This window comes from Vipera berus, assembly GCF_964194415.1.
Source record: "Vipera berus genome assembly, chromosome: W".
Lineage (NCBI taxonomy): Eukaryota > Metazoa > Chordata > Lepidosauria > Squamata > Viperidae > Vipera > Vipera berus.
In genome coordinates this window covers 65,491,089-65,504,137 of record NC_138210.1, presented here as the reverse complement: position 1 = coordinate 65,504,137, position 13,049 = coordinate 65,491,089, and the positions used below count along the sequence as shown (strand labels likewise).

The 13,049-nt window shown below is 44.2% G+C and overlaps 1 protein-coding gene across 7 annotated transcripts in view; it reads right to left on the bottom strand.

The window, feature by feature from the left end:
* The window catches only part of LOC308676560 (solute carrier family 12 member 6), a 68,038-nt gene that overhangs the window by 3,267 nt on the left and 51,722 nt on the right, over positions 1 to 13,049 (bottom strand). For 5 of the 7 annotated variants that reach the window (XM_081342428.1, XM_081342431.1, XM_081342429.1 and 2 more), the window contains 13 exons: positions 12,801 to 12,899; positions 11,936 to 11,993; positions 10,687 to 10,861; positions 10,478 to 10,596; positions 10,304 to 10,402; positions 9,693 to 9,812; positions 9,350 to 9,454; positions 8,084 to 8,252; positions 5,443 to 5,638; positions 5,181 to 5,350; positions 4,962 to 5,093; positions 382 to 510; positions 119 to 303 (listed from right to left, as the gene is read on the bottom strand). In XM_081342428.1, coding sequence (XP_081198554.1) covers positions 119 to 303; positions 382 to 510; positions 4,962 to 5,093; positions 5,181 to 5,350; positions 5,443 to 5,638; positions 8,084 to 8,252; positions 9,350 to 9,454; positions 9,693 to 9,812; positions 10,304 to 10,402; positions 10,478 to 10,596; positions 10,687 to 10,861; positions 11,936 to 11,993; positions 12,801 to 12,899 — 1,756 coding nt within the window. The remainder of the gene's footprint in view (positions 1 to 118; positions 304 to 381; positions 511 to 4,961; positions 5,094 to 5,180; positions 5,351 to 5,442; positions 5,639 to 8,083; positions 8,253 to 9,349; positions 9,455 to 9,692; positions 9,813 to 10,303; positions 10,403 to 10,477; positions 10,597 to 10,686; positions 10,862 to 11,935; positions 11,994 to 12,800; positions 12,900 to 13,049) is intronic. The other 2 variants (XM_081342430.1, XM_081342432.1) reach the window with 1 other exon arrangement.

Genomic DNA, 13,049 nt, shown 5'->3' with positions numbered 1-13,049 from the left:
AAAACTGGGTGTGTCTTATGGTCCGGTGCGTCTTATGGTCCGAAAAATACGTTAATTAGGAAGAGTTTAATGACAGTAGAAGTATATATTAGAAATAACCCAGGAATTGACATCTTACGGACGCATATTGAGCAGATCTTGGAAACCCTCCAGGGTCTTGAGTTTGTGTCCATGAGAAGCCATATATTTGTCCTTGGTCCAGGTCATGTGCACCTTCTCCTGGTAGGTCTCCGTCTCTTCATCATCATCTGAGCCAATGCTGGTCAGCCGCAACATTGAGTTCCTGTCTTTCACAAGCTGGGCCTATAAGGGTGGCATCACTGACGCTTTAGTGAAAAGGAAACCGAAATCGGCTGCTCTTTTCAACCTATTTTCTCCCACCTTTGTTTCAGCCCGGTTCACCTCACGTTCTCGTTCTGTTTTAGAGAGACGCATTTGGCGCAACATCTGGGAACGTTGCTCCATCATCAAAGTGCGCTCATATGTGTAGGCAGAGATGTCACTGTCGTGCTGCAAGGGAAAAGAAGGGACAGCTGATACTGGAAACCTTCCCAGCCTCTGGCTATGTTCCAACATTCTTCCTTCACTCATAAACTTTTGCCAGATTTCAACCAATGGCACATCTGCATAGGACTTCTCTAGGAATAGGCATGTCTACAGGCATTCTAGGTAAAATAAGATTAGCCAGCCTATTTCCATATTTTTTTAAACATCTGTTTTTGATCCTCATTCCCGTGGTGAACCCCTTCATGGATTACTGCCTTGTTGTGGCGAAGGGGCTTGCGTAATTCAATGAAGCTATGAGCTATGCCGTGCAGGGCCACCCAAGACGGAAAGGTCATAGCAGAGAGTTCTGACAAAACGTGATCCACTGGAGAAGGAAATGGCAACCCACTCCAGTATCTTTGCCATGAAAACCCTATGGACAGTACCAAAAGGCAAAATGATATGACGCTGGAAGATGAGCCCCTCAGGTCAGAAGGCATCCAATATGCTACCGGGGAAGAACAGAGGGCTAGTACTAGAAGCGCCAGAAAGAATGAAGCGACTGGGCCAAAGCCGAAAGGACGCTCAGCTGTGGATATGTCTGGTGGTGAAAGGAAAGTCCGATGCTGTAAAGATTTTTTCTCCATAGGAACCTGGAATGTAAGATCCATGAATCAAGGAAAGCTGGACGTGGTCAAACAAGAGATGACAAGACTGAACATCGACATCTTAGGTATCAGCGAACTAAAATGGACAGGAATGGGTGAATTTAATTCAGATGACCATCAGGTATACTACTGCGGGCAAGAATCCCTCAGAAGAAATGGAGTAGCCTTCATAGTCAATAAAAGAGTAGGAAAAGCAATACTGGGATACAATCCTCAAAATGACAGAATGATCTCAGTTCGAATCCAAGGCAAACCATTCAATATCACAGTAGTCCAAGTCTATGCCCCAACCACCGGTGCTGAAGAGGATGAAATTGACCGGTTCTATGAAGCCCTACAGCACCTTATAGAACTAACACCCAAAAATGATGTCCTTATCATCATGGGGGATTGGAATGCTAAAGTAGGAAGCCAAAAGATAACTGGAATAACAGGCAAATTTGGCCTTGGAGTACAAAATGAAGCAGGGCACAGGCTGATAGAATTTTGTCAAGAGAATACGATGGTCATAGCAAACACTCTTTTCCAACAACCCAAGAGACGGCTCTACACAGGGACATCACCAGACGGTCAACACAGAAATCAGATTGACTATATGCTCTGCAGCCAAAGATGGAGAAGCTCTATACAGTCAGTAAAAACAAGGCCAGGAGCTGACTGTGGCTCAGACCATGAGCTTCTTGTTGCAAAGTTTAGGCTTAAATTAAAGAAAGTAGGGAAAAGCGCTAGGCCAGTCAGGTATGAATTAAATCATATCCCTGTTCAATATACAGTAGAGGTGACAAATAGATTTAAGGAATTAGATCTGATAGACAGATTGCCTAAAGAACTATGGACAGAGGTTCGCAACATTGTACAACAGGTAGCAACCAAAACCATCCCAAAGAAAAAGAAATGCAAGAAAGCAAAATGGCTGTCTGAGGAAGCTTTGCAAATAGCTGAGGAAAGGAGGGAAGCGAAAGGCAAGGGAGAAAAAGAAAGATATGCCCAATTAAATGCAGAATTCCAAAGAATAGCTAGAAGAGATAAGAATGCCTTCTTAAATGAACAATGCAAAGAAATAGAAGAAAACAATAGAATAGGGAGGACCAGAGATCTTTTCAAGAAAATTGGAGAGATGAAAGGAACGTTTCATGCAAAAATGGGCATGATAAAGGACCAAAATGGCAGGGACCTAACAGAGGTAGAAGAGATTAAGAAGAGGTGGCAAAATTACACAGAAGAACTATACAAGAATGAGCTTAACGTCCCTGATAATCATAATGGGGTGGTCACTGACCTCGAGCCAGACATCCTAGAATGTGAAGTGAAGTGGGCCTTAGAAAAGCTGAGCAACAACAAAGCTAGTGGAGGTGACAGTATTCCAGCTGAGCTATTCAAAATCTTAAAAGACGATGCAGTAAAAGTGCTACACTCAATTTGCCAGCAAATTTGGAAAACTCAACAGTGGCCACAGGATTGGAAAAGATCAGTTTACATTCCAATTCCAAAGAAAGGCAGTGCCAAAGAATGTTCAAACTATCGCACCATTGCACTCATTTCTCTAAGTTATGCTTAAAATTCTACAAGCTAGACTTCAGCAGTATGTGGATCGAGAACTACCAGAAGTACAGGCAGGATTTCGAAGAGGCAGAGGAACTAGAGATCAAATTGCTAACATACGCTGGATCATGGAGAAAGCTAGAGAGTTCCAGAAAAACATCTACTTGTGCTTCATTGACTATATGCTAAAGCCTTTGATTGTGTGGATCATAACAAACTGTGGCAAGTCCTTAAAGAGATGGGCATACCAGACCATCTTATTTGTCTCTTGAGAAACCTATATGCGGGCCAAGAAGCAACAGTGAGAACTGGACACGGAACCACTGATTGGTTCAAAATTGGGAAAGGAGTCCAGCAAGGCTGTATACTGTCGCCTTGCCTATTTAACTTATATGCAGAGCACATCATGAGAAAGGCAGGGCTAGATGAATCAAAAGTTGGAATTAAGATTACCGGAAGAAACATCAACAACCTAAGATATGCAAATGATATCACTCTAATGGCAGAAAGTGAAGAGGAACTAAAGAGCCTCTTGTTGCGAGTGAAGAAGGAGAGTGCAAAACGTGGGTTGAAACTAAACATTAAGAAAACCAAGATCATGGCATCCGGCCCTCTCAATTCCTGGCAAATAGATGGGGAAGAAATGGAGGTAGTGACAGATTTTATTTTCCTGGGCTCCAAAATCACTGCAGATGGGGGACTGTAGCCAAGAAATTAAAAGACGCTTGCTCCTTGGGAGGAAAGCCATGGCAAATCTAGACAGCACACTAAAAAGCAGAGACATCACCCTGTCAACAAAAGTGCGTATAGTCAAGGCTATGGTCTTCCCAGTTGCAATGTATGGCAGTGAAAGCTGGACCATAAGAAAGGCTGAGCACCAAAGAATTGAAGCCTTTGAACTATGGTGCTGGAGAAGACTCCTGCGAGTCCCTTGGACTGCAAGGCGATCAAACCGGTCAATCCTAGAGGAGATCAACCCTGACTGCTCTTTAGAAGGCCAGATCCTGAAGCTAAAACTCAAATACTTTGGTAACCTAATGAGAAGGAAGGACTCACTGGAGAAGAACATAATGCTGGGAAAGGTTGAGGGCAAGAGAAGAAGGGGACGACAGAGAATGAGGTGGCTGGATGGAGTCACTGAAGCAGTAGGTGTGAGCTTAAATGGACTCCAGAAGATGGTAGAGGACAGGAAGGCCTGGAGGAACATTGTCCATAGGGTCGCGATGGGTTGGACACGACTTCAAACTAACAACAACAACAACAACGTGTGGTGAAAGAAGTCAATTTGGGGACAGGCAGTGGGCAATGCTAAAAAAAACCAGGAATGAGTATGAAGGTGGCTTCTATTAGATATGTCTCTAAACCCTTCTGTCCCATTAAATATATCTCTGTACATTAGATATATCCCTAATCCCTTTTTCCTCATAGGATATATCTCTATCCATTAGATGTGTTTCTAATCCCTTTTCCCAATTAAATATGTCTCTGTCCGCTAGGTACAGGTAGCACTTGACTTACAACAATTCAGTTAGTGACCATAAAAAGTTACGATGGCACTGAAAATGTGACTTATGACCCTTTTTCACACTTTAACGACCATTACAGCAGGCCTATGGTCGTGTGATCAAAATTTGGAGGCTTGGCAACTGATTCATATTTATGATGGTTGCAGTGTCCTGGAGTCATGTGATCACCTTTTGCAACCTTCTGACAAGCAAAGTCAATGGGGAAGCCAGATTCACTTAACAACCATGTTACTACCTTAACAACTGCAGTGATTCCCTTAACAATAGTGAAAAGGAAGGTCATAAAATGGGACAAAACTCCCATAACAAATGTCTCACTTAGCAACAGAAATTTTGGGCTCAATTATGGTTGTGAATCAAGGACTACCTGTATATCTCCAATCCCTTTATCCTTATTGGATATGTTTATATCCATTGCATATGTCTCTTCTTTCCCCATTAGATATGTCTCTATCTATTAGATGGAGCCGTAGTGGCAGAGTGGTTAGAATGCAGTATTGCAGACTATTTCTGCTGTCTGCCAGCATTTTGGCAGTTCGATCCTGACCTGCTCAAGGTTGACTCAGCCTTCCATCCTTCCAAGGTCAGTAAAATGAGGACCCAGACTGTTGGGGGCAATATGCTGACTCTGTAAACCACTTCGAGAAGGCTGTAAAGCACTGTGAAGTGGTATATAAGTCTAAGTGCTATTGCTACGGTTAAGAAATGTTTCTAATCCCCACAGTATTGTGTCACTCACCATTTCTACCACTTCCACCTCTGCCTCAATACGTAGGTGATACAGGAAGGTGGCCAGATCCTTCTTCATCTGTATGCTATTGTCCTCCAGTTGGGCTACTGTAAAGATGCGGATTTTGCATTTACGCCACACCTTTGAAGCAAGGAGAAGGGGAATCAGCAACTCCACTTATCACTTTAATGTCTACTCTGTATCTCAGCAATGCCCGCCCATTACCACCTTGTGCTGCTTGAGAAGGAAGGGGAGGAGCATCAACATCCCTCCATCATGCACAATCCACCAGACATCAATGTTGCCCTCGGAAAAGGGCTCCGCGTTGCTTGGGAAAAAAGCCACATTCTTTGCCACGAGCAAGGCCAGCCGGGCAGCTGTAGTCACGCGGACAGTGCCTGGAGAACAGGAAGAGGAACTCATGCAATTATGTTCAGTTGACTCTTCTGACCTCTTGCCCCAAGGATCTTGCCCCGTAGGGAAACCGTACCAATAAAAGTCTTCCAAGCACGGGCATCCTCACTCTGACGCCAGGCGTTCGGCCAGCCCATCACCACGGTGTTGTGCTTCATACCACCCAGTCCGCAAGACTGAATGAGGTGGGAGATGCCCTCCCGCACCTTGGCAGCCACCACGATCTGGCAGAAACCTTTCACACGTTCTGCCTCCATTAGATGTTTGATGGTCTGAAATAACATAAAGCTGCTTAAAGGTCACGCTGCAGAAAGCTACTCGGCATTGCAAACAGGAAACTTCAGTGTAATGTAGAGCTATGATGATTTGCATCTAAAGATGGTCCTTCAGACTTGAACATAATGTGTGGATAGGATCATTCATTCCCCAATCCCCGGTCCATAGACCGGCACCGGTCTGCGGCATGCCAGAAATTGGGCCACGCAAACAAGCAAAGACCCATCTGCGGGATGCAGGCAGCATGCGAAACCACACCCCGGTCCATGGAAAAAACTCTCTCCGTAGAACTGGCCCTTGAGGCCCAAAAGACTGGGGGCCCCTGCATTACACAGTTTGCAGCAGGACCCTTAAGGAAACAGATGCTCATTTCTGGAAATGGATTATCTGATGATTTCATTCTGAAGAAGAGCAAAAATCTGTAATGTACAGGTAACCCTTGACTTACAACGGTTTGCTTAGTGACCATTCAGTTACAACCACACTGAAAAAAGGGACTGATGACCATTTTTCACACGACCGTGGCAGCATCCCCATGGTCACGTGATCAAAATTTGGATGCCGGGTAACTAGTTTATATTTATGATGGTTGCAATGTGCAGGGTCATGTGATCAAAGCAAAGTCAATGGGGGAATCCACATTCACTTAACAACCGTGCTACTAATTTAGCATCTGCAGTGATTCACTTAACAACTATGGTAAGAAAGATTGTAAAATGGGGCAAAATTCACTAACAACTGTCTCGCTTAGAAACAGAAATTTTGGGCTCAATTGTGGTTGTAAGTTAAGGATTACCTGTAGACTATTAGATGCTACTAATACTATAATATAAACTGAATCAATATATCTCAGAGATTGCTTGTCCTGACACAAGCAATCTCTTATTTTCATATTTGGGTTTGGGCCAGATACAATCACAAGACAAAGCAACAGCTTCATGGTGGAAGCAGATAAATTCCTGTTGACCTTATGATGGCACTGTTGTGATTCAGGGTCAGCCTGTGGGTTCAGCAGTTGGGTCGAACGACTCAGAGGAGGAGGAGGAGGGGGGTGTTGGAGAGGTTGCTGAGGGGGTTGGAGAGCTTGCTGATGAGAGCCCTCAGCCAGGCCCCTCCCACCTGGTCACGACGCAGACCCAGCTGTGTGAGCCTGACAGCGTGGATGAAGATGACCCACAGCTGGCCCTGTTCAAGGACGCCCAACGCAGGAGGCAGTCAATCAAAAGTAAACAGAGGAAGGCAATGGGGCACCTCGGAAGGAGGCAGAGAGAAGCCACGCCCTGAACTGTATAAAAGGGGAATGCGTGGGAGGGCTGGTTTGCTGAAGGCAACCGCTTGAATAGCTCCTGTTTCATGGTTCGTGTCTTGTTCTGTTTGCTTTTGTATCCATAAATTTGGCAGGCTTAGTTCCAGCCTCTTGCCTTCTTGTAAAAGGGGTTGTCCCTGCCTTTTCTGCAGGGCCGGTAGCAGGCTGGTACAGAACAGGCACCATCCAACACATAAAACCCAGGTTGACAAAACACAACATTCTAGTTTATGCTTCATGCTAAAAATCCCATTTCAGATTACTCTGGCAAGCTTGGAAAACCCGGCTTAACAAAAACACAACGAGTGACTGCCTTACCTATCATAGCGCTCTAAAACATTTTTTTCCAACCATCTTTGAAACCAGATTCCCTTATGGGAAAACCATACTAAGATAAGAGAGCAGCAGTAGAAGCTAGTTCGCTTATGTACACCTTTTAATATAAAATGTATGTCTACCTTAATTGTTACTGTTACTTGTCCCAGCTTCTGCCAACCCAGCAGTTCGAAAGCACGTAAAAATGCAAGTAGAAAAATAGGGACCACTACGGTGGGAAGGTAACAGCGTTCTGTGCGCCTTTGGCGTCTAGTCATGCCGGCCACATGACCACAGAGACGTCCTCGGACAAGCGCTGGCTTCTTTGGCTTTGAAATGGAGATGAGCACCGGCCCCTAGAGTCGAAAACGACTAGCACGCATGTGCAGAGGAACCTTTACCTTTACCTACCTTAATTTAGCATTTGGTTTGTGTTGGTTACGTATTGGAACTTGTTCCCCAAAAAATTCAGTTTTAGGACTTTGCAAAGCAAGTTCTTATAAGAAGTGATTCGTTACTCAGTTCAAAGCATCTGTTTCGTATGCAAAGGATTCAAATCCTCACTATATATCCAGTTAAAAGATTTCAGGTAGCCCGAATGAAAAAGGCACCTTCGTTCCTGAACCTTTGGAAGACACATGCTAGCTGGAGAAGACACATCGCTGAACAAACAGAAAGATTAAATATCAACTATTTCCCTATTTTTCTTGTCTCCAATTATCCAAAAGCTCTGCTTCATACTGACAGCTGCCCTTTTTGTAGCCTCCTATCTTAATCGGTGGCACCCACTCAACTGAAATGCACTTCCACGAAGTCTCACCTGTTCAGCAGCCAGTGCTTCGCTGTAAGTCTCCAGGAAGTTGCCCACCATGACCGAGCCTACAATAGTGAGTCCTTTGCCAGCTTTCAGCTGAGAAGCAAAGGTGAGCAGATGTGGATGCTTCACATGTAGATCCTCATCCAATTTTAGCAACACCAACAGTTGTGGCCTAGGGGAGAAATGGAAGCCCAACACACGGTATGTAAGATGAAGGAGCAGATGAATTTAGACTTTTGCCCAACATCACAGAGACATTAAGAATTTATATCGCAGCAAATAATGCATGTTAATCTGCACGTGTAAGTATTCCGTTTTATAAAACCTTAATAAGACCACACCTGGAATACTGCATCCAGTTTTGGTCAACGCATTTACAAAAAAGTTGTTGAGACTTTAGAAAAAGTTCAGAGAAGAGCAACTAAGATGATTAAAAGCCTGGAGGCTAAACCATATGAAGGACAATTGCAGGATTTGGGTATGGCCAGTGGCTCAGTGGGTTAGGACGCTGAGCTTGTCGATCAGAAGGTCGGCAGTTTGGCGGGTCGAATCCCGAGTGCCGCGTAACAGAGTGAGCGCCTGTTACTCGTCCCAGCTTCTGCCAACCTAGCAGTTCGAAAGCACGGAAAAAGGCAAGTAGAAAAATAGGGACCACTACGGTGGGAAGGTAACAGTGTTCCGTGCGCCTTTGGCGTCTAGTCATGCCGGCCACATGACCACGGAGACGTCCTCGGACAAACGCTGGCTCTTCGGCTTTGAAACGGAGATGAGCACCGGCCCCTAGAGTCGGAAACGACTAGCACACATGTGCGGGGGAACCTTTACCTTTACCTTTACTAGTCTAGAGAAAAGAAGGACTAAGGGTGACATGATAGCAGTATTCCAAGTATTTCAGGGGCTGCCACAAAGAAGAGGAGAGGGTCACCTTATTTTCCAAAGCGCCAGAAGGCAGGACAAGAAACAAGGGATGGAAACTAAACCAAGGAGAGAAGCAACCTGGAATTAAGGAGAAACTTCCTAACAGTGAGAACAATTAACCTGTGGAACAGCTTGCCTTGAGAAGTTGTGGGTCCTTCATCACTGGAGGTTTTTAAGAAGAGACTGGACAGTCACTTTTGAAACGGAGTCTCCTGCTTGAGCGGGGAAGTTAGGCTAGAAGACCTCCGAGGTCCCTTCCACCTCTATTCTGAATTTGAATGTGCATTTTCTATGCAGCACTGTCCCATGTGGAGACAACAAGAGTCCAAAAGCAGTCAGGAAGTTCCCTACCTCCAGTTTTTGGTGTGGGGTGGCCCTTCCTCAAGGCGCAGCAAAGCAAAACGGGCTGCACTCAGAGACAAGCCACGGATGCCATCTCCCCATTCTTTCTCAGCCCTGCAAGGGAAGCAGAGTTTGGTCAAACAAGCATGTCACAAAAAAGACTTATCCTTTCCAGAATTGTTGCAGGCAGAGCAAAAATGTATTCAGGCGACCCTGCAGAATCCAGCTGCTTATCATTAAGTTAGGGCAGGATTAGGATCAGGGTTTGGGAGGGAGTTAAATCTAACTGCAAGAAATCCTCACTGAGCAGACGCCACACAGAACGAATCCAAAACAGTTCAGGGACACTCACCCATGATATTCAATATATTTGTAGATCATGCCAGCTATCACCATTGCAATAATTGCATAATACCAGGAAGAGATGAACATGAGCGCCACACAGATACTCATGCCCATGAAGGAGAGTATCCTATGGGGAGAGAAATTGGAAGGAGAAGGGTACACACAACATAGCTTCCTAAAGACCATGGGAGCTAGAATTAACCAAAGAGAATATTAGCAACTCAGATTTTATTGACCCTCATTGCCCTCTTACATATAATCTGTAGACTACTGGCCTATATATACCGTGTTTCCCCAAAACTAAGACCCAACTGGAAAATAAGCCCTAGCATGATTTTTCAGGACACTTGTAATATAACCCCCACCCCAAAAATAAGCCCCAGTTAAGACTGTCAGCCAGACAGATGCATTTAGTACCGTATTTCCCCAAATATAAGCCCTAACTGTAAAATAAGCCCTACTGCGTCTTTTGGAGCAAAAATTAATATAAGATCCGGTCTTATTTTGGGGGAAACACGGTAGGAATTAGGTGTCTAAATTCCCCCACCTTGTTCGTCTTCTGCATCTACTATTTGTGCCCCCTCCCTTTTCAACAATTAGGTAGAAGAACGTTCTTACCAATGGTAGTACCGGAAGCGTGGTCTCCAATTAGGGGTGCGTAGTAGGGTTTGTAAGGCACAGGCTAGGTTGACAAAGAGGTAACACATCAGGAAGAACCTAGAAAAGCATCTGGTGGTGTCAGTAACGTGTGTTTCCTTGGGACCCCCAACCCACGAGAAAGATGGCACTTACATGGAGAGGATAGGGGCTACCATGTCCAAGGAGGCAATCAATATCCCAAGTTCTGCTATGCCCGCTGTCAGAAGCAAAGCCCAGGTGGGCTCCCCATTAGCTTTACCATGGCCAAAAATCTAAAATGAATGCATGTGTGAGAGAAGCCAGAGAGAGTATGGTTTAACCCTTAGATATTCCCTATCTGAAAGCAGAATAGGTCCACTCACCCGCAGGAAGGGTATAATGTTGTCCTTTGCTATAGCCTGCAGTAGTCGGGGTGCACCTGTGAGGCTCTGCAGGCCAGCTCCACATGTGGAGAAGAACGAACCAATGACAATGACCCAAGGGGACGGCCAGGAGAGTGTCCCCACCACCAGGTTCCTCTTTACTGTGTCGCCAAATCTATTGGATAGACACAACAATGAGCATTGTTAAATGGAATCCTTAAGGCTTCAGAAGTGCACCTGAAGCAAGCTAGAAAAAGAAATTATATGTTCTACTATATGGATGGCTCCATACACACTGATTGCAAAAATCTTTGGATTCCAGTGGAAATAATACAATTCATAGTGCACGCTCCTATATGTAAGAAGAGATCTGCTGGATCAGGTCCAAAAAGCCCATCTAGTCGAGTAACTTCTCTCACACAGAGATTATCCTAATGTATCTGGAAAGTTCATAAGGAGGATAGAAGGATGAGGATCCTTCTTCATCGTTGCTATTTATCAAATAGTATTTAAAGCAACTTCAATGCGACTTAATTCCTAGTAAAATAGATATATAATTGCATTCTAACTAGATCCAAGCCATGGAACAGAAGCAAAATAAAATGCTAATCACAATTTATGTGTATGCACACACACACCTGCCTTTGAGTACTGGCAACTACCTGATCTCTGGAGTTTTCCTGGCAATATTTTTCATACGTGATTTGATTTTGTCTGCTTCCTAAGGTTGAGTGTGGGACTAGCCCAAGGTCACCCTGCTGGTTTTGTGCCTAAGGTAGATCTAACTCCTGGTCTCTATCCTGATGCCTTAACCGATACTCCAAACTAACTTTAATCACAAATATCCAGCTTAAAAAAAGAAGCATGTATCTAACATTCCAGATGTTGACCACAAAGGAACTTTATAACAATAGCAATAGCACTTAGACTTATGCTTCACAGTGCTTTACAGCTCTCTCTAAGCGGTTTACAGGGTCAGCCTATTGCTCCCAACAATTTGGGTCCTCATTTGACCGACCTCGGAAGGATGGAAGGCTGAGTCAACCTTAAGCTGGTCAGGATCGAACTCCTGGCAGAGGAAATGCAGAGTTAGTCTGCAATACTGCATTCTAAGCACTGCACTACCACAGCTCTTTGCGCCACCATGGCTCTTTATAGCCAACACAACATGCACCCAGAAAAATATACAAGCAGTGTCTACTAATGGAAAATTATAAAATTAAAAGAAAGCCAAGGTACTACTACTTACTTGTCCCTGAGTACAACGCCTTCCACACATGCCCCAAACAGCACTACGTTGCTAAGATCTAATGTGGCAAGAGTCAAAGTTAATTTTGTGCAAAGAACAATGTAGTAAAAATGAACAGCTAGTCTTCACGTAAGTAACTGTATCAAGTCAGTTCTCTTCTCTTGCTTATTAATCCTAACATATTCCAGCCAGGAATCTGCCAAGCAAAGGCACGGTCCTGGTATCAGGGCAAGATGAACTACAGGGCTGAAACTGTAAACAGCTTTGATATATTTCCTTGCCAGTAGCTTTGTATCTGTGGATGAGGAAACATAATTTCAAGGCAACAAAGCCGTCATCCTCACTAGAGAGGATTCTGGGTTCAATGTGCCCCCAAACATCTGGGATTTGTTAAAGCAGCACACTGGCATTATTAAAGGGGTCCAAATTCCAGAACATAAAACAAGACATTCTCTTTGGTCAAGAATGATGAACGTTATCCAAGAGGAAGATGATCTTCTGACAGCTATCTCTACATCAGTGTTTCTCAGCCTTAACAACTTTTAAGATGCTTGGGCTTGACCTAATTCCCCAGCCAGCATGCTGGCTCAGGAATCCTACCAGTTGAAATCCAGATATTTTAAAGTTGGGAAACTCTGCTCTACCCAGACACTTGCCTAAAAGAGCAACAGAAAATGTTTGCTAGTTCTCTGCAAGCTCCAGATTCACAAATAGGTAAACATGTCCAGGCTTGTGTCAAAATGATTCTAAAACTATGCAAAGTAGCCCTTGCCAAACTCCATTTCCTATTAAACTGATTTTAGAAGGAATGGAATGCAAGGAGGCGGGTTGTCTGGAGGTGCCTCCAGCTGCTTGCAAAGGATACACACAAAGGAGGTGGTGAGAATAGCCAGGATGGTACCGATGGGAATAGATTTCTGGGCATCCTTTAGGTCCCCTGAACGATTGGACCCAGCCATGATTCCTATGAAAACAATACCATTTAAACAAAGAGTTGGTATATTTCTGGAATGTACATTTATGTGACTGAATAAAGTAATAATGAGGAACAGTGCTGACTGGTATTTTATGTAAAGCTTTTGGCAAAGGAACCATTGCTTCGATAAAATTAAAC